Below are 23,294 nucleotides of genomic sequence, written 5' to 3' on the forward strand. Positions count from 1 at the left end.
CCCCACCCCCAATCAGTAAACCCTGCCCCCATCCTACTAACCCCGCCCCCAGTCAGTAAACCCTGCCCCCATCCCGTTAACCCCACCCCCAGTCAGTAAACCCTGCCCCCATCCTACTAACCCCGCCCCCAGTCAGTAAACCCTGCTCCCATCCTGATAACCCCACCCCAGTCAGTGAACCCTGCCCCCATCCTACTAACCCCGCTCCAGGCAGTAAACCCTGCCCCAAATAGCAAACTCTGCCCCCATCCCGATAACCCCACCCCAGTCAGTAAATCCTGCCCCCATCTCGTTAACCCCGCCCCCAGTCAGTAAACCCTGCCCCCATCCTACTAACCCCGCCCCAGGCAGTAAACCCTGCTCCCATCCTACTAACCCCGCTCCAGGCAGTAAACCCTGCTCCCATCCTACTAACCCCGCTCCAGGCAGTAAACCCTGCCCCCATCTCGTTAACCCTGCCCCCAGTCAGCAAACCCTGCCCCCATTCCGTTAACCCTGCTCCCATCTTGTTAACCCTGCCCCAGTCAGCAAACCCTGCCCCCATCTCGTTAACCCTGCCCCCATCTCGTTAACCCTGCCCCCATCTCGTTAACCCTGCCCCATCAGAAAACCCTGCCCCCATCCCGTTAACCCTGCCCCATCAGAAAACCCTGCCCCCATCTCGTTAACCCTGCCCCCAGTCAACAAACCCTGCCCCCATCTCGTTAACCCTGCCCCCAGTCAGCAAACCCTGCCCCCATCTCGTTAACCCTGCCCCCATCTCGTTAACCCTGCCCCCAGTCAGCAAACCCTGCCCCCATCTCGTTAACCCTGCCCCCATCTCGTTAACCCTGCCCCCATCTCGTAACCCTGCCCCATCAGAAAACCCTGCCCCCATCCCGTAAACCCTGCCCCCAGTCAGCAAACCCTGCCCCCATCTCGTTAACCCCACCCCAGTCAGCAAACCCTGCCCCCAGTCAGAAAACTCTGCCCCATCCCGCTGACCCCGCCCTCAGTCAGCTAATCCTGCCCCCAGTCAGCAAACCCCGCCCCATCCCGCAAACCCCGCCCCATCCCGCGAACCCAGCCCCATCCCCCGAACCACGCCCTCAACTCACTAAGCCTGCCCCATCCTGCTATCCCCACCCCCAGTCAGTAAACCCCGCCCCATCCCACGAACCCTGCCCCGTCCCATTAATCACGCCCCCAACCCACTAAGCCTGCCCCATCCTGCTAACCCCACCCCCAGTCAGCAAACTCTGCCCCACCCCAGTATCTTTACCCAGCCTCCCTAGTCTACAAACTCCGCCCCCTCAAGCCACGAACCCCACCCCTCCCCCCCCCAACCCCCCCCGCCTGCCAGCTCTTTCTCATTGCCCCCTGCCCCCAGTTCCCTCACCTCACCACCAGACAATTGGGAAACGTGTGGAAATCAGCAAAGGATGACTAAAAATAAGAGGGAGAAATCAGAATATGAGTAAAGTAGTAAGAAATATAAAAGCAGACAGTAAGAGCTTCTACAAGTATATAAAAGGGAAGAGAATAGCTAAAGTAAATGAACCTTAGAGGATGAAACATGGGAATTAATAATGGGAGAGACTTTGAACAATTATTTTGTGTCAGTCTTCACGGACCGAGACACAAAAAAATCCCAACAATAGGAGAAGATCGGGGCAAAAGGAAGAGAGGAACTTAAAACAATCATGCTTGGCATTTCTTCGCGGATGAAGTTTTTCGGAAGGATGTAGTCATCGGTTGCAGGCCCACTGGTGGCTAGTCAGGCCTATCCATGACCTGTAGATTTTCCCACAGCAGGTCCAAGTGAAAGTGTAGTCTATCCTTCTCCTCCTTTTCTCTTTCATGTTGGTTCTTCGCTCAGTCTCAAAGATGAATTTAGCTCTCCTGATGTAGCATCTCCAGGCATCATGATCTGACCTGCGGTTCCCACTGGTGATAGTCGATGTGGCACACAGAGGGACTTCTTCAGGGAGTCCTCGAAACGTTTGCATGGGGCCCCTCTGTCCCTTTTACCCATGGTCGGCTCTCCATACAACATGATCTTGGGCAGGTGATTGTCACTATCACTAGAGAAAAAGTATTCAGAAAACTAACAAAGAACAGTACAGCACAGAAACAGGCCATTCGGCCCTCCAAGCCTGTGCCGATCTTGATGCCTGCCTAAACTAACACCTTCTGCACTTCCGGGGCCCATATCCCTCTATTCCCTTCCTATTCATATATTTGTCAAGATGTCTCTTAAACGTCGCTATCGTATCTGCTTCCACCACCTCCCCTGGCAGCAAGTTCCAGGCACTCAGCACCCTCTGTAAAAAAACTTGCCTCGCACATCCCCTCTAAACTTTGCCTCTCGCACCTTCAACCTATGTCCCCTAGTAACTGACTCTTCCACCCTGGGAAAAAGCTTCTTGACTATCCACTCTGTCCATGCCGCTCATAACTTTGTAAACCTCTATCATGTTGCCCCTCCACCTCCGTCGTTCCAGTGAAAACAATCCGTGTTTTTCCAACCTCTCCTCATAGCTAATGCCCTCCAGACCAGGCAACATCCTGGTAAACCTCTTCTGTACCCTCCCCAAAGCCTCCACGTCCTTCTGGTAGTGTGGCGACCACTAAAGACAAGTTCCCTGGACCTGATGTCCTGCATCCTAGGGTCTTAAAAAAAGTGGTAGCAGGGATAGTTGATGCATTGGTTGTAATCTTCCAAAATTCCCTCGATTCTGGAAAGGTCCCAGTGGATTGGAAAACTGCAAATGTAATAGAGTCATAGAGTTATACAGCACAGAAACAGGCCCTTCGGCCCATCGTGTCCGTGCCGGCCATCAAGCACCTAACTATTCTAACCCCATTTTCCAGCACTTGGCCCGTAGCGTTGTATGCTATGACGTTTCAAGTGCTCATCTAAATACTTCTTAAATGTTGTGAGGGTTCCTACCTCTACCACCTCTTCAGACAGTGCGTCCCAGGTTCCAACCATCCTCTGGGTGAAAAAGTTTTTCCTCAGATCCCCTCTAAACCTCCTTCCCCTTACCGTAAATCTATGCCCTCTGGTTATTGACCCCTCCACTAAGGGAAAAGGTTTCTTCCTATCAATGCCCCTCATAACCTTGTACACCTCAATCATGTGCCCCCTCAGTCTAAAGGAAACAATTGTAGCCTTTTCAGTCTCTCTTCATAGCTGAAAAGCTCCAGCCCAGGCAACATCCTGGTGAATCCCCTCTGCACCGTCTCCAGTGCAATCACATCCTTCCAATAGTGTGATGCCCAGAACTGTACACAGTACTCCAGCTGTGGCCTAACTAGCATTTTATACAGCTTACTACTGTTTTATACAGCTATCTTCTATTCAAGGAAGGATGGAAACAGAAAGCCAAAATGTTGGGAAAATGGTGAAATCCAATAGTAAGGAAGTTGTAGCAGGACGTTTAGAAAATCATAATACAATCAAGCAGTCACCATGGTTTTGTAAAAGTAATACTGTGTTTGACAAATTTATGAAGAGTTCTTTGAGGATTTAAAAACATGGTGGATAAAGGGGGACCAGTAGATGTAGTGTATTTGGATTTCCAAAAAGCATTTGTCACCGAAAAGGTTACTGCACAAGACAGGAGCTCATGCTGTTGTGGGTAATATATTCACATGGATAGAGGATTAGCTAACTAACAAAAACGGAGAGTTGGGATATATGGGCCATTTTCAGGTTGGCAAACTAACTAGTGGGGTGCCACAGGGATCAATGCTGTGGCCTCAACTATTTACAATCTATATTAATGTCTTGGATGAAGAGACAGACTGTCTTGTAGCCAAATTTGCTGATGATACAAAGATTAGGTAGGAAAGCAAGTTCTGAGGAAGACTGTCTGCAAAGGGATATAGATGTGAGTAGGCAAAAATTTGGTGGATGAAGTATAATGTGAGAAAATGTGAAGTTGTCTACTTCACATGTGGGAAGAATAGGAAAGCAAAATATTATTTAAATGGAGAGAGACTGCAGCATGCTGTGGTACAGAGGGATCTGGGTGTCGTCATACATGAATCACAAAAAGTGAGCATGCAGATACAGGAAGTAATTAGGAAGGCAATTGGAAGGGGGATCGAGTATAAAAGTAGGGAAGTCTTGCTACAACTCTACAGGGCATTGGTGAGATCACACCTGAGTACTGTGCACAATTCTGGCCTCCTTATTTAAGGATGAATATACTTGTATTGGAGGCAGTTCAGAGAAGGTTCATTAGGCTCATTCCTGGGCTGACGGAGTTGCCTTTTTTTTTATTCATTCATGGGATGTGGGTGTCACTGGCTATGCCAGCATTTATTGCCCATCCTTAATTGCCATTGAGAAGGTAGTGGTGAGCTGCCTTCTTGAACCGCTGCAGTCCATGTGAGGTAGGTACACCCACAGTGCTGTTACGAAGGGAGTTCCAGGATTTTGACCCAGCGACAGTGAAGGAACGGCGATACAGTTCCAAGTCAGGATGGTGTGTGACTTGGATGGGAACTTGCAGATGGTGATGTTCCCATGCATCTGCTGCTCTTGTCCTTCGAGGTGGTGGAGGTCGCGGGTTTGGAAGGTGCTGTCACAGGAGCCTTGGTGCGTTGCTGCAGTGCATCTTGTAGATGGTACACACTGCTGCCACTGTGTCGGTGATGGAGGGAGTGAATGTTTGTTGGAGGTGCCAATCAAGCAGGCTACTTTGTCCTGGATGGTGTTGAGCTTCTTGAGTGTTGTTGGAGCTGCACCCATCCAGACAAGTGGACAGTATTCCATCACACTCCTGACTTGTGCATTTTAGATGGTGGACAGGAGGTGAGTTACTCGCCTCAGGATTCCTCGCCTCTGACCTGCTCTTGTAGCCACGGTATTTTTATGGCTCCTCCTGTTCAGTTACTGGTCAATGGTAACCCCTAGGATGTTGATAGTGGGGTTTCATAGAGTTATACAGCACAGAAACAGGCCATCGTGTCTGTGATGTCCATCAAGCACCTAACTATTCTAACACCCATTTTCCAGCACTTGGCCCTCAGACTTGTATGCTATGGCATTTCAAGTGCTCATCTAAATACTTCTTACATGTTGTGAGGGTTCCTGCCTCTACCACTCCTTCCGGATTCCAACCACCCTCTGGGTAAAAAATGTTTTCCCAAATCCCCTCTAAACTTCCTGCCCCTTACCTTAAATCTGTGCCCCCTGGTTATTCACCCCTCTGCTAAGGGAAAAAGTTTCTTCCTATCTAACCTATTTATGCCTCTCATAATTTTGAATACCTCAATCAGGTCACCCCTCAGCCTTCTCTGCTCTAAGGAAAATAACCCTAGCCTATCCAGTCTCTCTTCATATCTGAAATACTCCAGCCCTGGCAACATCCTGGTGAATCTCCTCTGCACCTTCTCCAGTACAATCACATCCTTCCTATTATGGGGTGACCAGAACTGTACACAGTACTCCAGCTGTGGCCGAACTAGCATTTTATACAGCTCCATAATAACCTCCTTGCTCTTATATTCTGTGCCTCGGCTAATAAAGGCAAGTATCCCATATGCCTTCCGAACCACTTTATCTACCTGTGCTGCTGCTGCATTCAGTGACCTGTGGACATGTACACCAAGGTCCCTCTGACCCTTTGTACTACCTAGGGTCCTACCATCCATTGTATATTCCCTTGTCTTGTTAGTCCTTCCCAAATGCATCATCTCACACTTCTCAGGATTAAATTCCATTTGCCACTGCTCCACCCATTTTACCAGCCCGTCTATATCGTCCTGTAATCGAAGGCTTTCCTCCTCACTATTTACGACACCACTAATTTTCATGTCGTCTGCGAACTTACTGATCATACCTCCTATATTCACATCTAAATCATTAATGTACACTACAAACAGCAAGGGTCCCAGCACCGATCCCTGCGGAACATCACTGGTCACAGGCTTCCACTCGCAAAAACACCCCTCGACCATCATCCTCTGCCTCCTGCCACTAAGTCAATTTTGGATCTAATTTGCCAAATTGCCCTGGATCCCATGGGCTCTTACCTTCTTAACCAATCTCCCATGCGGGGCCTTATCAAAAGCCTTACTAAAGTCCATGTAGACTACATCAACTGCTTTACCCTCATCTACACATCTATTCACCGCCTCGACAAATTCAATCAAGTTTGTTAGACACAATCTTCCCCTGACAAAGCCATGCTAACTATCTCTGATTAATCCCTGCCTCTCCAAGTGGAGATTAATCCTGTCCCTCAGAATATTTTCCAATATTTTCCCTACCACTGATGTCAGACACACTGGCCTGTAATTACCTGTTTTATCCCTGCTACCTTTCTTGAATAATGGTACCACATTCGCTGTCCTCCGGTCCTCTGGTACCTCTCCTGTGGCCAGAGAGAATTTGAAAATTTGTGTCAGAGCTCCTGCTATCTCCTCCCTTGCCTCACATAATGGCCTGGGATACATCTCATCTGGGCCTGGGGATTTATCCACTTGTAAGCCCACTAAAACCGCTAATACTGCCTCCCTTTCAATGCTAATATGTTCAAGTATATCACAATCCCCCTCTCTGATCTCTACACCGACAGTGTCCTTCACCATAGTGAACACAGATAAAAAGTAATCATTTAAAACCTCACCTATTATCTCCTTCTCCACACAGATTGCCACTTTGGTCCCTAATGGGCCCTACTCTTTCCCTGGTTATCCTCTTTTTTTATTATTCATTCATGGCATCTGGGTGTCACTGGCTATGCCAGCATTTATTGCCCATCCCTAATTGCCCTTGAGAAGGTGGTGGTGAGCTGCCTTCTTGAACCGCTGCAGTCCATGTGAGGAAGGTACACCCACAGTGCTGTTACGAAGGGAGTTCCAGGATTTTGACCCAGCGACAGTGAAGGAACAGCGATATAGTTCCAAGTCAGGATGGTGTGTGACTTGGAGGGGAACTTGCAGGTGGTGATGTTCCCATGCATCTGCTGCTCTTGTCCTTCAAGGTGGTAGAGGTTGCGGGTTTGAAAGGTGCTGTCTAAGGAGCCTTGGTGCGTTGCTGCAGTGCATCTTGTAGATGGTACACACTGCTGCCACTGTGCGTCGGTGGTGGAGGGAGTGAATGTTTGTAGATGGTGTGCCAATCAAGCGGGCTGCTTTGTCCTGGATGGTGTTGAGCTTCTTGAGTGTTGTTGGAACTGCACCCAATCAGGCAAGTGGAGAGTATTCCATCACACTCCTGACTTGTGCCTTGTACATGGTGGCCAGGCTTTGGGGAGTCAGGAGGTGAGTTACTCGCCGCAGCATTCCTAGCCTCTGACCTACTCTTGTAGCCATGGTATTTATATGGCTACTCCAGTTCAGTTTCTGGTCAATGGCCCTTAATATACTTATAAAATGCCTTGGGATTTTCTTTTATCTTTCCCGCCAGTGTTTTTTCATGTCCCCTCTTCGCTCTCCTAATTACTTTTTCAAGTACCCCCCTACACTTTCTATACTCCTCTAGTGCCTCCGCTGTTTTCAGCGCTCTGAATCTGCCGTAAGCCTCCTTTTTTTTACTGATCCAATCCTCTATATCCCTTGACATCCAGGGTTCCCTGGACTTGTTGGTCCTTCCCTTTACCTTAACGGGAATATGTTGGTCCTCAACTCTCACTATTTCCTCTTTGAATGACTCCCACTGGTTTGATGTAGACTTTCCTACAAGTAGCTGCTCCCAGTCCACTTTGGCCGGATCCTGTTTTATCATATTGAAATCGGCCTTCCCCCAATTCAGTACCTTTATTCCCGCTCCATCTTTGTCCTTTTCCATAACGACCTTAAATCCTATAGTTATGGTCACTATCCCCGAAATGCTCCCCCACTGACACTGCTACTACTTGTCCGGCTTCATTCCCTAGGATTAGGTCCAGTACCGCCCCTTCTCTTGTGGGATTTTCTACGTGCTGGCTCAAAAAGCTTTCCTGTACGAATTTTAAGAATTCCGCCCCCTTTAAGCCTTTTGTACTAAGACTATCCCAGTTGATATTGGGGAAGTTGAAATCCCCTACCATTATTACCCTATTATTTTTGCACCTCTCTGAGATTTGCCTGTTTATCTGCTCCTCTATCTCTCCCTGACTGTTTGGAGGCCGGTAGTACACACCCAGCCAAGTGATTGCCCCCTTTTTGTTTTTAAGTTCAACAATGGTAATGCCATTGAATGTCAAGGGGAGATAGTTAGAATGTCTCTTGTTGGAGATGGTCATTGCCTGGCACTTGTGTGGTGCGAATGTTACTTGCCACTTATCATCCCAAGCCTGGATATTGTCCAGGTCTTGCTGCATTGCTCCAAGCACTGCTTCAGTATCTGAGGAGTTGCAAATGGTTCTGAACACGGTGCTGAACATTGTGCAATCATCAATGAACATCCCCACTTCTGACCTTATGATTAAAGGAAGGTCATTGATGAAGCAGCTGTAGATGGTTGGGCCTAGGACACGACACTGAGGAACTCCTGCAATTATGTCCTGGAGCTGAGACCATTGACCTCCAACAACCACAACCATCTTCCTTTACGCTGGGTATGTGTCCGACCAGCGGAAAGGTTACTCCCTGATTCCCATTGACTTCAGTTTTGCTCGGGCTCCCTGAGGCCTTGATATCAAGGGCAGTCACTCTCACCTCATTTCCTGATTTCAGCTCTTTTGTCTATGTTTGAGCCAAGGCTGTATGAGGTCAGGGGCTGAGTGGCCCTGGCGGAACCCAAACTGAGTTTCACTGAGCAGGACATTGCTAAACAAGTGCCACTTGTTAGCACTGTCGATGACACCTTCTATCACTTTACTGATGATTGAGAGTAGAATGATGGGGCGGTAATTGGCCGGGTTGGACTTGTCCTCCTTTTTGTGTACAGGACATACCTGGGCAATTTTCCACGTTGCCAGTGTTGTAGCTGCACTGGAACAGCTCGGCTAGGAGTGCGGCAAGTTCTGGAGCACAGGTCTTCAGTACTATTGCCGGAATGTTGTCAGGGCCCATAGCCTTTGCAGTATCCAGTGCAATGTGAAGGCGAGACTTCGTCTCCACAAGGACTGTGCACTGGTCACTCCTACCAATACCATCATGGACAGATGTGGCAGGCTGATTGGTGAGGACGAGGTCAAGTATGATGGCCGGCGCAGACACGATTGGCCTGTTTCTGTGCTGTATGACTCTCTGACTCTAAGTATGTTTTTCCCTCTTGTTGGTTCTCTCACCACCCGCAGCAGACCCAGTCCAGCAGCTATGTCCTTTAGTACTCGGCCAGCTCGGTCAGTTGTGGTGCTACCAAGCCACTCTTGGTGATGGACATTGAAGTCCCCCACCCAGAGTACATTTTGCGCCCTTGCCACCCTCAGTGCTTCCTCCAAGTGGTGTTCAACATGGAGGAGTACTAATTCATCAGCTGAGGAAGGGCGGTAGGTGGTAATCAGCAGGAGGTTTCCTTGCAAATGTTTGACCTGATGCCATGAGACTTCATGGTTCCGGAGACTATGTTGAGGACCCCCAGGGTGACTCCCTCTAGACTGTATACCACTGTGCCGCCACCTCTGCTGGGTCTGTCCAGGGATTGTGATGGTGGTGTCTGGGACATTGTCTGTAAGGTCTGATTACATATGACTATGTCATGCTGTTGTTGGATTAGTCTGTGGGACAGCTCTCCCAACTTTGGCACAAGCGTCCAGATGTTAATAAGGCGGACTTTGCAAGGTGTCATTTCCGGTGCCTCGGTCGATGCCAGGTGGTCCATCTGGTTTCATTCTTTAATGGCTTTGTAACAGTTAAATAAAACTGAGTTGCTTGCTAGGCCATTTAAGAGTCAACCACATTGCTCTGGATCTGGAATCACACGTAGGGCAGACCAGGTAGGACAGCAGATTTCTTTCTCTAAAGGACATTAGTGAACCAGATGGGTTTTTACAGCAATCGACAATGGTTTCATGGCCATCATTAGACTAAGTTTTAATTCCAGATTTATTAATTGAATTCAAATTTCACCTTCTGCTATGGTGGGATTCGAACCCACATCCCTAGTACAATACCCTGGGTTTCTGGGTTACTAGTCCAGTGACAGTACCACTGCACCAACACGTTCCTGTGGATGCTTTTTTACTTCCCTTCTGGACCTTCTATATTCAGCCTGGTTCTGTTTTCTACCTGTCTTCTATCATTATTTATGTCTTCTTTATATTAATCTCTACCTCTTTTGTCACCCAGGGAGCTCTAGATTTGTTTGCCCTTCTTTTCCCCTTCGAGGGAACATACCTTGATTGTGCCCGAACTATCTTTTCTTTGCAGGTAGCCCATTGTTTATCTACCGGTTATCCTGCTAGCTTTTGACTCCAGTTTATTCGGCCCAGTTCCATTCTTACCCCATTGAAATTGGCCTTCCCCCAGTTAATTATTCTTACCCTAGATTGCTTTTTGTCCCTTTTCCATAGTCAGCCTAAACCTTATGATACAATGATCACTATCCGCTAAATGCTCTCCTACAGATACTTGATCCACTTGGCCCACCTCATTCCCAAGAACCAGGTCTAGCAGTGCCCCCTTTCTCGTTGGACTAGCAACATACTGTTGTAGAAAACTTTCCTGAACACACTCTAGAAACTCTTGCCCCACACTGCCCTTTACACTACTATTATCCCAGTCTATGTTTAGATAATTCAAGTCCCCCATTATAACTACCCTATAATTTTTGCACCTCTGTAATTTCCTTGCAAATTTGTTCCTCCACGTCCTTACTAGTTGGTGGCCTACAGACAACACCGAGCAATGTAACTGCACCTTTTTTGTTTCTTGGCTCTAGCCAAATTGATTCTGTCCTCGACCCCTCTGGGACATCCTTTTTCTCCAGCACTGCAATGCTCTCCTTATTACCACCACTCCTCTCCCTTTTTTCCCTTTCCTATCTTTCCTGAACACCTTGTATCCAGGAATATTTAACATCCAGTCCTGCCCTTCTTTGAGTCAGGTCTCTTTTATAGCCACAACATCATATTTCCACATAGCAATCTACACCTGTGCATCACCAGTCTTATTAACCATACTCCGTGCATTCACAGACATGCACATTAACCCTGATTCAGACTTTATTACTTTCTCCCTTACTCTGACCCCACCAAATAAGGTACTATTCCCTACTGTTGTGTTATCTATCTCTCCCAGTATTCTGTGCACCTTTGTATTCCTCTCTAATACTTGCTCCTGGTTCCCACACCCCAGACAAGTTACCAGTTTAGCTTTCCTCCAATCTGGGCTTCCTCTCAGGTTCCCATCCCCCTGACAATTTAATTTAAACCCTCCCCAACAGCATTAGCAAATCTCCCTGCGAGGATATTCGTCCAGTCCTGCTAAGATGCAACCCATCCATCATGTACAGGTCCCACCTGCCCCAGAACCGGTTCCAATGTCTCAGAAATCTGATGCCCTCCCTCCTACACCATTTCTCCAGCCACATGTTCAATCACGCAATTCTCCTATTCCTAGGTTCACTTGCCCCTTTGACTGGGAGTAATCCTGAGATTACTACTTTTGAGGTCCTGCTTTTTATGCCCATTCTCTGTTTCCTGTTAGCTAGCCAATCTTCTATCCATGCCAATATGTTACCCCCTACACCATGAGCTTTTATTTTCCGCAATAACCTTTGAATAGCACCTTATCAAATGCCTTCTGGAAATCTAAGTACAGTCCATCCACTGGTTCCCCTTTATCCACAGCACATGTTACTGAGTTTAGTTTAGTGATACAGCACTGAAACAGGCCCTTCGGCCTACCGAGTCTGTGCCGACCATCAACCACCCATTTATACTAATCCTACACTAATCCCATATTCCTACCACACCTGTCCCTATATTTCCCTACCACCTACCTATACTAGAGGCAATTTATAATGGCCAATTTACCTACCGACCTGCAAGTCTTTTGGCTTGTGGGAGGAAACCGGAGCACCCGGAGAAAACCCACGCAGACACAGGGAGAACTTGCAAACTCCACACAGGCAGTACCCAGAATTGAACCCGGGTCGCTGGAGCTGTGAGGCTGCGGTGCTAACCACTGCGCCACTGTGGTTAAACATGATTTCTCTTTCACAAAACTATGTTGACTCTGCCTGATTACCTTGCATTTTTCTAAGTTTTTTTTAATTCATTCATGGGTTGAGGGCATCGCTGGCTAGGCCAGCATTTATTGCCCATCCCTAATTGCCCTTGAGAAGGTGATGGTGAGCTGCCTTCTTGAACCGCTGCAGTCCATGTGGGGTAGGTACACCCACAGTGTCCTGCTATAACGTTTTTAATAATAGCATCTAACATTTTCCCTATGACCAATGTTAAGCTAACTGGCCTGTAGTTTTCTGCTTTCTGTCTCCCTCCCCTTTTGACTAAATGAGTTACATTCACTATTTTCCAATCTAATGGAACCTTCCCCGAATCTAGGGAATTTTGGAAAATTAAAACCAATGCAGTTTTTATATTTCTCGCCAGCTTTCTCTCGTACTGTAACTTTTCCTTCCTTATTAATCTTTTAGTCGTTCTTTGCTGCTTTTTATATTCTGTCCAATCTTCTGACCTGCCAACCATCTTTGCGCAATTATATGCTTTTTCTTTAAGTTTGATTCTATCTTTAACTTTTTTTAGTTAACCACGGATAGTGGGTCCTCCCCTTGGAATTTTTCTCTCTCGTTGGAATGTATCTATTTTGAGTATTCTGAAATATCCCCTTAAATGTCAGCCACTGCATCTCTATTGACCTATCCCTTAACCTACTTTGCCAGTTCACTTTTGCTCGCTCTGTTTTTATTCCCTTATAATTGGCCTTATTTTAGTTGAAACTACTAGTCTTGGACTCAAAGGAGGATCCACCTGAGTACAACCTGTCCCCATTATTTAACTCTTTTAGCTCTGCTATTATTCTGTTAAATCCACGCAGTACCCACTCCAAGGCCAATATCTTTGTTTATTCATTCACGGAATGTGGGCATCACCAGTAAGGCCAGCATTTATTTCCCATCCCTAATTGCCCTCGAGAAGGGGTTGGAGAAGGCTTTCTTGAACCGCTGCTGACTGTGTGGTGTAACGACATACATGTTTCCAGAGGAGCAGTGCGTGGCACTGAATGCTGTACTCAGGTGGAGTCTGATTAAAACTCTCTATAACCGAAGCATCACTCCTCCTCCTTTGTGTTCTAGACACTTGAGATAAAGGCCAACATTTCTTTAGCCGTGTTGTACCTACGCACTAGCTTTTAGTGATTTGTGCATCTGGACACACAAACCTTTTTGCTGCTCCATGGTTCCTAGTCTCTTGTCATTAAGAAGCTTAAACAAATTGGACTGGATTTTACAGCTCCCCCCACCCCAACAATGTTGGGGTCGTGGTGGGGGAGGGCCAGAAAATGTCTCCAGGAGAAGCCCGCTTCAGACCTCGATGCCGGGAAGGCCCGGCCTGATATTGCCGGCGACGGTGAGGCCTCGTGGCGGCACCCCCCCCCCCCCACTGCTGCTCCGCGAAGGGAGGCCGATCTCAGTATTTAAATTTATTAAAATAAATGAATCAAATACTTGCCTGCTCCCGCTGTCTGTCCTGCTCTGATATTGTAGCCGGTGGCCGGCACTCCCATGCCTGCGGATCTCGGTTCGGAGATCCAATGCGAGACAATGGTCGGGAGGGGAGAGCAGGTAAGTATTTCAGTGTGGGAGGGGGTGACTGGGGTCAAACTAATATGATTGGTGGAGGGGAAGGTGGGAAGAGTTAAAGATAAAAGTTTGTGAACTTGGGGGGTGGGGGGGAAGGTCAGGTGCACAGGTAAGTATTTTTTGGTGGGGTGGGGGGAGAGGGCACGGAAGTGTATGTTTAATTTTTTTAAATGAAGTTTTATTGATTTTTCTTCAAATATTTAAATTTTCATCTAGGGCTCGAAGCCCTTTAAAAACGGCGTAATCGGTGGCGGGGGGAGGTGGTGCGGTTCACCCTGGCCATGTAAATGAGCCCAGGCATGTGGGCCGGCATTTTTTACATCCGCCGCCGATTACAGCGGGAGCAACATAAAATTCAGCCCAAATTGTCTCTCATGAATGAAATCACACTTCCTCACATTAAGCTCCATCTGCCACAGTTTTGCTCATTCACTTAATCTATGTCCATTTGTAACTTCCTCCTCTGATCTACGCTACTTACCGCACCTCCGAATAAATTTTCAAACTAAAAAAAAAAATTGAGAAAGATCTTGCATTTATACCATACCTTTCACATTCCCGGAAAATCCAAAAGCGTTTCACCGTCAATGAAGTACTTTTGAAGTGCAGTCACTGTTGTAATGTAGGAAACACGGCAGCCAACTTGGGCACAGCCAGCTCCCACAAACAGCAATGAGCTAATAACCAGTTGGTTGAGGGTTAAATATTGGCCAGGATACTGAGGAGAACTCATGCTGTTCTTTGAATAGTGTCATGGGATCTTTCACATTCATCTGAGAGATCAGACAGGGCCTCAGTTTAATCATTCCTGACAATGCGCACTGAAGTGTCAGCCTAGATGATGTGCTTTTTATAAAAGAGAAAGGGAGAAGGGAGACATACTTTATACAGAAAATCCACTCAGCAGTCATGCCTGTTGTGCCTAATACGCACTTACACTTAAAGAATTCGCGGAATCCGATTGGTGAAAGGTATATCGATATTTTATTCACACACTAAATCATCAAGTACAAGCTCTCACTACTTGTATAGTATACTACCCGTCAAGACACGAGGTGATCAGTCTCGGACTTGCGACTGCTCTTCTGTTCTCTGAGCCCCTGGCTCAGGGTATCTTCTCGAGTGTTCTTCTGCGGGGTTCTTGTACCTTCCTCAGTTTCAGTCAGGGGTTAAATCTTGTTTCCAAGACCCTCCCCTCTTACTTACTCATAGGGGTCTGGTATACTGACATAATGATAATTCCTTATTTGACTCAGTGGGAACCTGTTCAAAACTTCACAGTTTCCCATTATCTACTATGAATCAAATCTTATCTAGTATCCATGACGACCCCCTTTATCTGCTACATGAAAGACAGGGTCTGGTATCATCAATATGTCTTATCTATACTGTTTACAATTCCTCGGCCATCTGTGCTGTGCCCCGTTCTACTCATACCCCCCTATGTTTTAACACATTATTGTTGTGTGACTAGCCCATTTGTTTTAACTAAGTTTTTATGTGTTTTTACTGGGTCTACATGCCCTCTGTCCTGGTTATAGGTGCTTTATACATGCTTTTATGCTTTCTCTCTCACTGTTTGATGGTGTTGTGTGTTCCACAGATCTCCCCAGATATAAGACGTCTAGTAGACAGCAGTCACCTTGTGTCTCCTTCAAAATCGTTAATCCTGTCGCGTGGAGAGATGGACCATATGTGCAAAGAGAAGAAACTGGAGGAGATTGTGGTAGTAAATTTGACAGGACATTATCTGAAAAACCTGGGCTACTTGACCAATTGCTCTGCTCTGAAGATTTGCATCCTACCCAGGAATTACATCACTAAAATTGATGCTCTCTCAAACTGTCCAAATTTAATCAAGCTGGATCTCCATGGAAACCATGTAAGTGATACAGAATGTGTGCTCAATAAGATGGATGTCACACAATTGGAAGTCTCAGAATCTAACAGATCTTTGTCCCAAAGTTAAATGTTTGTGAAACAACACAGCTACTAACCAGTGCACGGTGAGAGCTACTGAGTGAATCTCATTGCATTCCTTGTGAACATGAGCTGTTGAAAGAACTCAGGTCTCATCGTATCCCAAAGTGCTTGACCGGCAATGCAGTACTTTTTACAGGCAGTTGGTATAAAGAGTTAGCAGGAGGGAGAATATGCCCCAGACAGCCCAGAGCTCCACAGGGTAGAACGGAATGGTGCAGACCCATGCTTTTCAACTTGGGGAACCCGGCTCCCAGCAGTGTCATCTGGGGACATGTTGAGTGGCGGCTGTTACCTTAATGAGAGTGCTAATTGAGATCAATTTTTTTTGGTGTGTGTTTGTGTAAAGAGTTGTAGTGAAACATAAAGTGGGCATCAGTGGTCAATAAATATTACACATGCCAAAGACTTGCAGGTTTGATAGGTAAATTGGCCATTATAAATTGCCCCTAGTATAGGTAGGTGGTGGGGAAATATAGGGACAGGTGGGGATGTGGTAGGAATATGGAATTAGTGTAGGATTAGTATAAATGGGTGGTTGCTGGTCAGCACAGACTCGGTGGGCCGAAGGGCCTGTTTCAGTGCTGTATCTCTAAACTAAAACTAAACATCCCCAACTTCCCTCAATTCTCCTACCACTTATCTACACTAGGGGCAATTTACAATGGCCAATTTACCTATCAACCTGCAAGTCTTTGGCTGTGGGAGGAAACCGGAGCACCCGGCGGAAACCCACGCGGTCACAGGGAGAACTTGCAAACTCCACTCAGGCAGTACCCAGAACCGAACCCGGGTCACTGGAGCTGTGAGGCTGCGGTGCTAACCACTGCGCCACTGTGCCGCCGCTTGAAAAGAAATTTGCAGGGCCATGGAGAAAGAGCGGTAGGGGGGTATGGAACCAATTGCTTGGGGCGGCACAGTGGTTAGCACCGCAGCCTCACAGCTCCAGCGACCCGGGTTCAATTCTGGGTACTGCCTGTGTGGAGATTGCAAGTTCTCCCTGTGTCTGCGTGGGTTTCCGCTGGGTGCTCCGGTTTCCTCCCACATGCCAAAGACTTGCAGGTTGATAGGTAAATTGGCCATTATAAATTGCCTCTAGTATAGGTAGGTGGTAGGGAAATATAGGGACAGGTGGGGATGTGGTAGGGATATGGAATTAGTGTAGGATTAGTATAAATGGGTGGTTGATGGTCGGCACAGACTCGGTGGGCCGAAGGGCCTGTTTCAGTGCTGTATCTCTAAACATAAACAGAATTTACAGAACAGAAACAGGCCATTTAACTAAACTGGTCTATTCTCCGCACAAGCCTCCTACTTGATTTACTGCATCTGATCATAAGAGTATAAGAAATAGGGGCAGGAGTAGACCATATGGCCCATCAATCCTGCTCCAACGTTCAGTACGATCACAGCTGATATTCTGGCTCAACTCCACTTTCCCGCCCATTCCCCATATCCCTTGATTCCTAAAAAGACCAAAAATCTATCGATCTCAATCTTGGAGATACTCAACAATGGAGCATTCACAACCCTCTGGGGTACAGAATTCCAAAGATTCATAACCCTCTGAGTAAAGAAATTTCTCCTAATCTCAATCTTAAATGATTGACCCCCTTATCCTGAGACTGTGCCCCCATGTTCTAGATTGCCCAGCCAGTGGAAACAATCTCTCAGTGTCTACCCTGTCAAGTCCCTTCACAATCTTGTATGTTTCAATGAGATCACCTCCCATTCTCGTAAGACAGGAAGAACTCAGTGGTAGCAAGCTCTGTGTCTTGGCAAAGGGTCCACACAATTTCTGTTGGTCTTTCTAGTCTCTTGCACATCCGATTTTCGTTGCTCCGCAGTTGGCAGCCATGCCTTCTGCTGCCTCACCCCCTCAGAGCTGTGTCTTTCCTGTAAGAGAAAATTAAAGGCACTATATAATGCAAGTTATTGCTGTTGTTGTTAATATAGTAAAACATCCTAAGGCACTTCACAGGAGTGATTATCAAACAAAATTTGACAGTTGGCCACATAAGGAGATTTTAGGGCAGGTGACCAAAACCTGGTCAAAGAAGTGCGTTTTTAAGGAATGTCGTAAAGGAGGAGAGAGTGGCTTAGAGATTTAGTGAGGAAATTCCAGAGCTTAGGGCCCAGGCATTGGGGAGTGCAGAGATCTAAGAGGGTTGTAGAGCTGGAGGAGGTTTCAAAAATAGGGAGGGAGAGAGGCCATGGAGGGATTTGAAAACAAGGCTGAGAATTATCCTTAAAGATGCTACATAAATGCAAACCGTTGTTCATCACAGATAACGGAATAGGAGGTTACACTGTACCTTGACAAATCTTTTGTATTGCCTTAATTCAGAACAGGGGAAAGGGAGAGAGACAGAAGTTGTATCATAAGGTTTAAATTAGTAATGGAGAAGATCAAGTAACAATCTAAAATAGAACTTCAAAATTGCAACAGGACTAACTTCAATGGGATGAGAGGGGATCTAACTAGAGTAAAATGGAACCAAAGACTGACAGGAAAAACTGTAACTGAGCATGGGTGATCTTTAACGAGGCGATGTTTCAGGTCCACGTAATGTACTTTCCAACAAGGGGGAAATAGAGAATATGATGAAACAAAAAAAGTGGGTGTATGATGTATGTCAGTCAGGTGAATTCTTCAAGCGAGTACTGGCCAAATACAGTAAGTTGAGAGGGGAAGTAAAGAGGAAAATAAGACTGGCAAACAGAGATCATGAGAATAGAACGACAGTAAACATAATAGGGAATACAAAAATCTTTGACTGGCATGTAAATAGAAACGAAGTGGTTTGAAGTGGGGTGGGTCCTATTAGAGACAAAGAGGGTGATATATGCTTAGAGGCAGAGGGCAAGGCAAAATACTGAATGAGTACTTTTTAAAAATTCATTCATGGGATGTGGGCATCGCTGGCAAGGCCAGCATTTATTGCACATCCCTAATTACCCTTGAGAAGGTGGTGGTGAGCTGCCTTCTTGAACCGCTGCAGTCCATGTGGGGTAGGTACACCCACAGTGCTGTTAGGAAGGGAGTTCCAGGATTTTGACCCAGAGACAGTGAAGGAACGGCGATATAGTTCCAAGTCAGGATGGTGTGTGGCTTGGAGGGCAACTTGCAGATGGTGGTGTTCCCATGCATTTGCTGCCCTTGTTCGTCTAGGTGGTAGAGGTCGCGGGTTTGGAAGGTGCTGCCTGAGTAGCCTTGGTGCGTTGCTGCAGTGCATCTTGTAGATGGTACACACTGCTGCCACTGTGCGTTAGTGGTGGAGGGAGTGAATGTTTGTGGATGGGGTGCCAATCAAGCAGGCTGCTTTATCCTGGATGGTGTCGAGCTTCTTGAGTGTTGTTGGAGCTGCACCCATTCTGGCAAGTGGAGAGTATTCCATCACACTCTTGACTTGTGCCTTGTAGATGGTGGACAGGCTTTGGGGAGTCAGGAGGTGAGTTATTCACTGCAGGATTCCTAGCCTCTGACCTGCACTTGTAGCCACAGTATTTATATGGCTTCTCCAGTACAGCTTCTGGTAAATGGTAACCCCCAGGATGTTGATATTGGGGTATTCAGTGATCGTAATGCCATTGAATGTCAACAGGAGATGGTTAGATTCTCTCTTGTTGGAGATGGTCATTGCCTGACACTTGTGTGGTGTGAATGTTACTTGCCATTTATCAGCCCAAGCCTGGATATTGTCCAGGTCTTGCTGCATTTCTACACGGTCAGCTTCAGTATCTGCGGAATTGCGAATGGTGCTGAACATAATGCAATCATCAGCAAACATCCCCACTTCTGACCTCTCGATTGAAGGAAGGTCATTGATGAAGCAGCTGAATATGGTTGGGCCTAGGACACTACCCTGAGGAACTCCTGCAGTGATGTTCTGGAGCTGAGATGCTTGACCTCCAACAACCACAGCCATCTTCCTTTGTGGTAGATATGACTCCAACCAGCGGAGAGTTTTCCCCCCGATTTCCATTGACCAGTTTTGCTCGGCCTCCTTGATGCCATACTCGGTCAAATGCTGCCTTGATGTCAAGGGCAGTCACTCTCACCTCACCTCTTGAGATCAGCTCTTTTGTCCATGTTTGGACCGAGGCTGTAATGAAGTCAGGAGCTGAGTGGCCCTGGTGGAACCCAAACTGAGCGTCACTGAGCAGGTTATTGCTAAGCAAGAGCTGCTTGATAGCACAGTCGACGACACCTTCCATCACTTTACTGATGATTGAGAGTAGGCTGATGGGGCAGTAATTGGCTGGGTTGGACTTGTCCTGCTTCTTGTGTACAGGACATACCTGGGCAATTTTCCATATTGCTGGGTAGATGCCATTGTTGTAGCTGTGCTGAAACAGTTTGGCTAGGGGCACGGCAAGCTCTGGAGCACAGATCGTCAGTACTATTGCAAGAATATTGTCAGGGCCTTTGCAGTATCCAGTACCTTCCTTCATTTGTTTCTGGATATCACGCAGGGTGAATTGAATTGGCTGAAGTCTGGCATCTGTGATGCTGGGGACTTCAGGAGGAGGCCGAGATGAATCATCCACTCGGCACTTCTGGCTGAAGATTGTTGCAAATGCTTCAGCCTTAATTTTCGCACTGATGTGCTGGGCTCCCTCATCATTGAGGATGGGGATATTTGTGGAGCCACCTCCTCCAGTTAGTTGTTTAATTGTCCACCACCATTCACGGCTGGATGTGGCAGGACTGCAGAGCTTAGATCCGATCCATTGGTTATGGGATCGCTTAGCTCTGTCTATCGCATGCAGCTTACACAGTTTGGCACGCAAGTAGTCCTGGCTTGTAGCCTCACCAGGTTGACACCTCATTTTGAGGTATGCTTGATGCTGCTCCTGGCATGCCCTCCTGCACTCTTCATTGAACCAGGGTTGGTCTCCCGGCTTGATGGTAAAGGTAGAGTTGGGGATATGCCGGGCCATGAGATTACAGATGGTGGTTGAGTACAATTCTGCTGCTGCTGATGGCCTACAGTGCCTCATGGATGCCCATTTTTGCATTGCTAGATCTGTTTGAAATCCATCCCATTTAGCATGGTAGTAGTGCCACACAACACAATGGAGAGTATCCTCAATGTGAAAGCAGGACTTCATCTCCACAAGGACTGTGCGGTGGTCACTCCTACCAATGAGGACGAGGTCAAGTATGTTTTTCCCTCTTGTTGGTTCCCTCACCACCTGCTGCAGTCCCAGTCTAGCAGCTATGTCCTTTAGGACTCAGCCAGCTTGGTCAGTAGTGGTGCTGCCGAGCCACTCTTGGTGATGGACATTCAAGTCCCTCACCCAGAGTACATTCTGCACCCTTGCCACCCTCAGTGCTTCCTCCAAGTGCTGTTCAACATGGAGGAGTACTAATTCATCAGCTGAGGAAGGACATTAGGTGGTAATCAACAGGAGGTTTCCTTGCCCATTTTTGACCTGATGCCATGAGACTTCATGGGGTCTAGAGTCGATGTTGAGGACTCCCAGGGCAACTCCCTCCCGACTGTATACCACTGTGCTGCCACCTCTGTTGGGGCTGTCCTGCCGGTGGGACAGGACATACCTGGGGATGGTGATGACGGTGTCTGGGATATTGTCTATAAAGTATGCTTCAGTGAGTACGACTATGTCAGGCTGTTGCTTAACTAGTCTGTGGGACAGCTCTCCCAACTTTGGCACAAGCAACCAGATGTTAGTAAGGAGGTCTTTGCAAGGTTGACAGGGTTTGGTTTGCCATTGTCATTTCTGGTGCCGAGGTTGGTGCTGGGAGGGGCCATCCAGATTCATTCCTTCTTGACTTCGTAGTGGTTAGATACAACTGAGTGGCTTGCTAGGCCATTTCAGAGGGCAATTAAGATTGCTGTATCCTTGTACCAGTGTTTGCTAAGGAAGAGGATGCTATGAAATATGAGTTAAAGCGGTGAGGTAGAGGTAAAGGATGGGGTGAAAATTGATAGGATGGATGAACTGGAAAATCTGGCTGTGCTTAGAGTGGATAAGTTGCCAGGTCCACATGACTTGCATTCCAAATTGCTAAGGGAAGTGGGATTGGAGATAGCAGAAGTGCTTGCCATAATCTTCCAATCTTCCCTAGATACAAGGAAGGTGCCAGAGGATTGGTGAGTGGCAAATGTAACACTCTTATTCAAGAAAAGGTGTAAGGACAGTCCTAGCAGCTACAGGCCAGTTAGTTTAACATCAGTGGTGGGCAATGTTTTACAAACAATAAGCAGGGAAAAAGTCAGCAGGCACTTGGATAGGTTTGAGTTAATTAAGGAGAGCCAGCGCAGATTTGTAAAAGGCAGATCATGCTTGACTAATTTAATTGAATCTTCTGATGAAGTAACAAGAAAAGTTTGCTGAAGGAAATGCAATGTTGTCTAAATTGATTTTAAAAATGTATTTGACAAAGTACTACATGAAAGACTGGTTACCAAAATTGAGGCTCATTGAATAGGAGGGTCAGTGTCAACTTGTATAAAAATATTGGCTTTAGGACAGAAAACACTGAGTTGTGGTAATTTGTTTTTTAGACTGGAGGATGGTAGACTGTGATGTTCCTCAAGGTTAAGTGCTAGGACCACTACTTTTTTTGATGTATATAAATGACTTGGATATTAAAATATAGAGTAAAATTTCAAAATTTGTCAATGATACCAAACTTAGAGGTGTGGGAGACAGTGAGGATGAAACCAATCGACTGCAACAGGATAGGCTAACGGAATGGGCAGACAAGTGGCATATGGAATTTAATACAGAGAAGCGTGAGGTGATGCATTTTGGCAAAAGGGATATGGAGAGGCAATATAGACTTAAGAACACTGTTCTAAAGAGTTTGCAGGGACTGAGGGAACTGGGGGTTCATGTGCATTGATCTTTGAAGGTGTCAGGATATATTGAAAGAGTAGTTAGCAAAGCATATGGGATCTTGGGCTTCATAAATAGTGGCAGCGAGTACAAAAGCAGGGAAGTTATGCTGAACCTTTACAAAAGCTCTGATTAGGCCACAACTAGAGTATTGCACCGAGATCTGGCCATCACACTTTAGGAAGGATGTGAGGGTCCTTGAGAGGGTGCACAGGAGATTTACCAGAATGGTTCCAGGAATTAGGGATTTTAGCTACAGGTTTAGGTTGGAGAAGCTGGGGTTTTTCTCCTTTGAACAAAGGAGATTGAGGAACGATTTGCTGGAGGCCTACAAGATTATGACAGGTTTAGATAAGTTAAACAAAGAAAAAAAAATTCCATTAGTTGATGGTACAAGGACTAGGGGGACACAGATTTAAGGTTTTGGGCAAGAGATGCAGGGGGGATGTGAGGAAGAACTTTTTCTGCAGCGAGTGGTAATGACCTGGAACTCGCTGCCTATGAGGGTGGTGGAAGTGGAGATGATGAATGATTTCAAAAAGGAAATTGGATGGGCACTTGAAGGAAATAAACTTGCAGGGCTATGGGGATAGGGCGGGGGAGTGGGACTGATTGGATTGCTCTACAGAGAGCTGGCATGGAATCAATGGGCCAAATGGCCTCCTTCTGTGCCATATGATTATTGTGTATGACTCTGAACAGCTTGAGAACTGGGGTCATGCTTGTTTAATAACACTGTCCACAATCATGATTT

At 46.6% G+C, this 23,294-nt stretch overlaps 1 protein-coding gene across 2 annotated transcripts in view; it reads left to right on the forward strand.

Moving 5' to 3' along the window:
- The window catches only part of lrriq3 (leucine rich repeats and IQ motif containing 3), a 54,926-nt gene that overhangs the window by 9,520 nt on the left and 22,112 nt on the right, over positions 1 to 23,294 (forward strand). For both annotated transcript variants that reach the window (XM_068036569.1, XM_068036568.1), the window contains exon 2: positions 15,294 to 15,572. In XM_068036569.1, coding sequence (XP_067892670.1) covers positions 15,375 to 15,572 — 198 coding nt within the window. In that variant the 5' untranslated portion in view covers positions 15,294 to 15,374. The remainder of the gene's footprint in view (positions 1 to 15,293; positions 15,573 to 23,294) is intronic.

This window comes from Heterodontus francisci, chromosome 8, assembly GCF_036365525.1.
Source record: "Heterodontus francisci isolate sHetFra1 chromosome 8, sHetFra1.hap1, whole genome shotgun sequence".
Lineage (NCBI taxonomy): Eukaryota > Metazoa > Chordata > Chondrichthyes > Heterodontiformes > Heterodontidae > Heterodontus > Heterodontus francisci.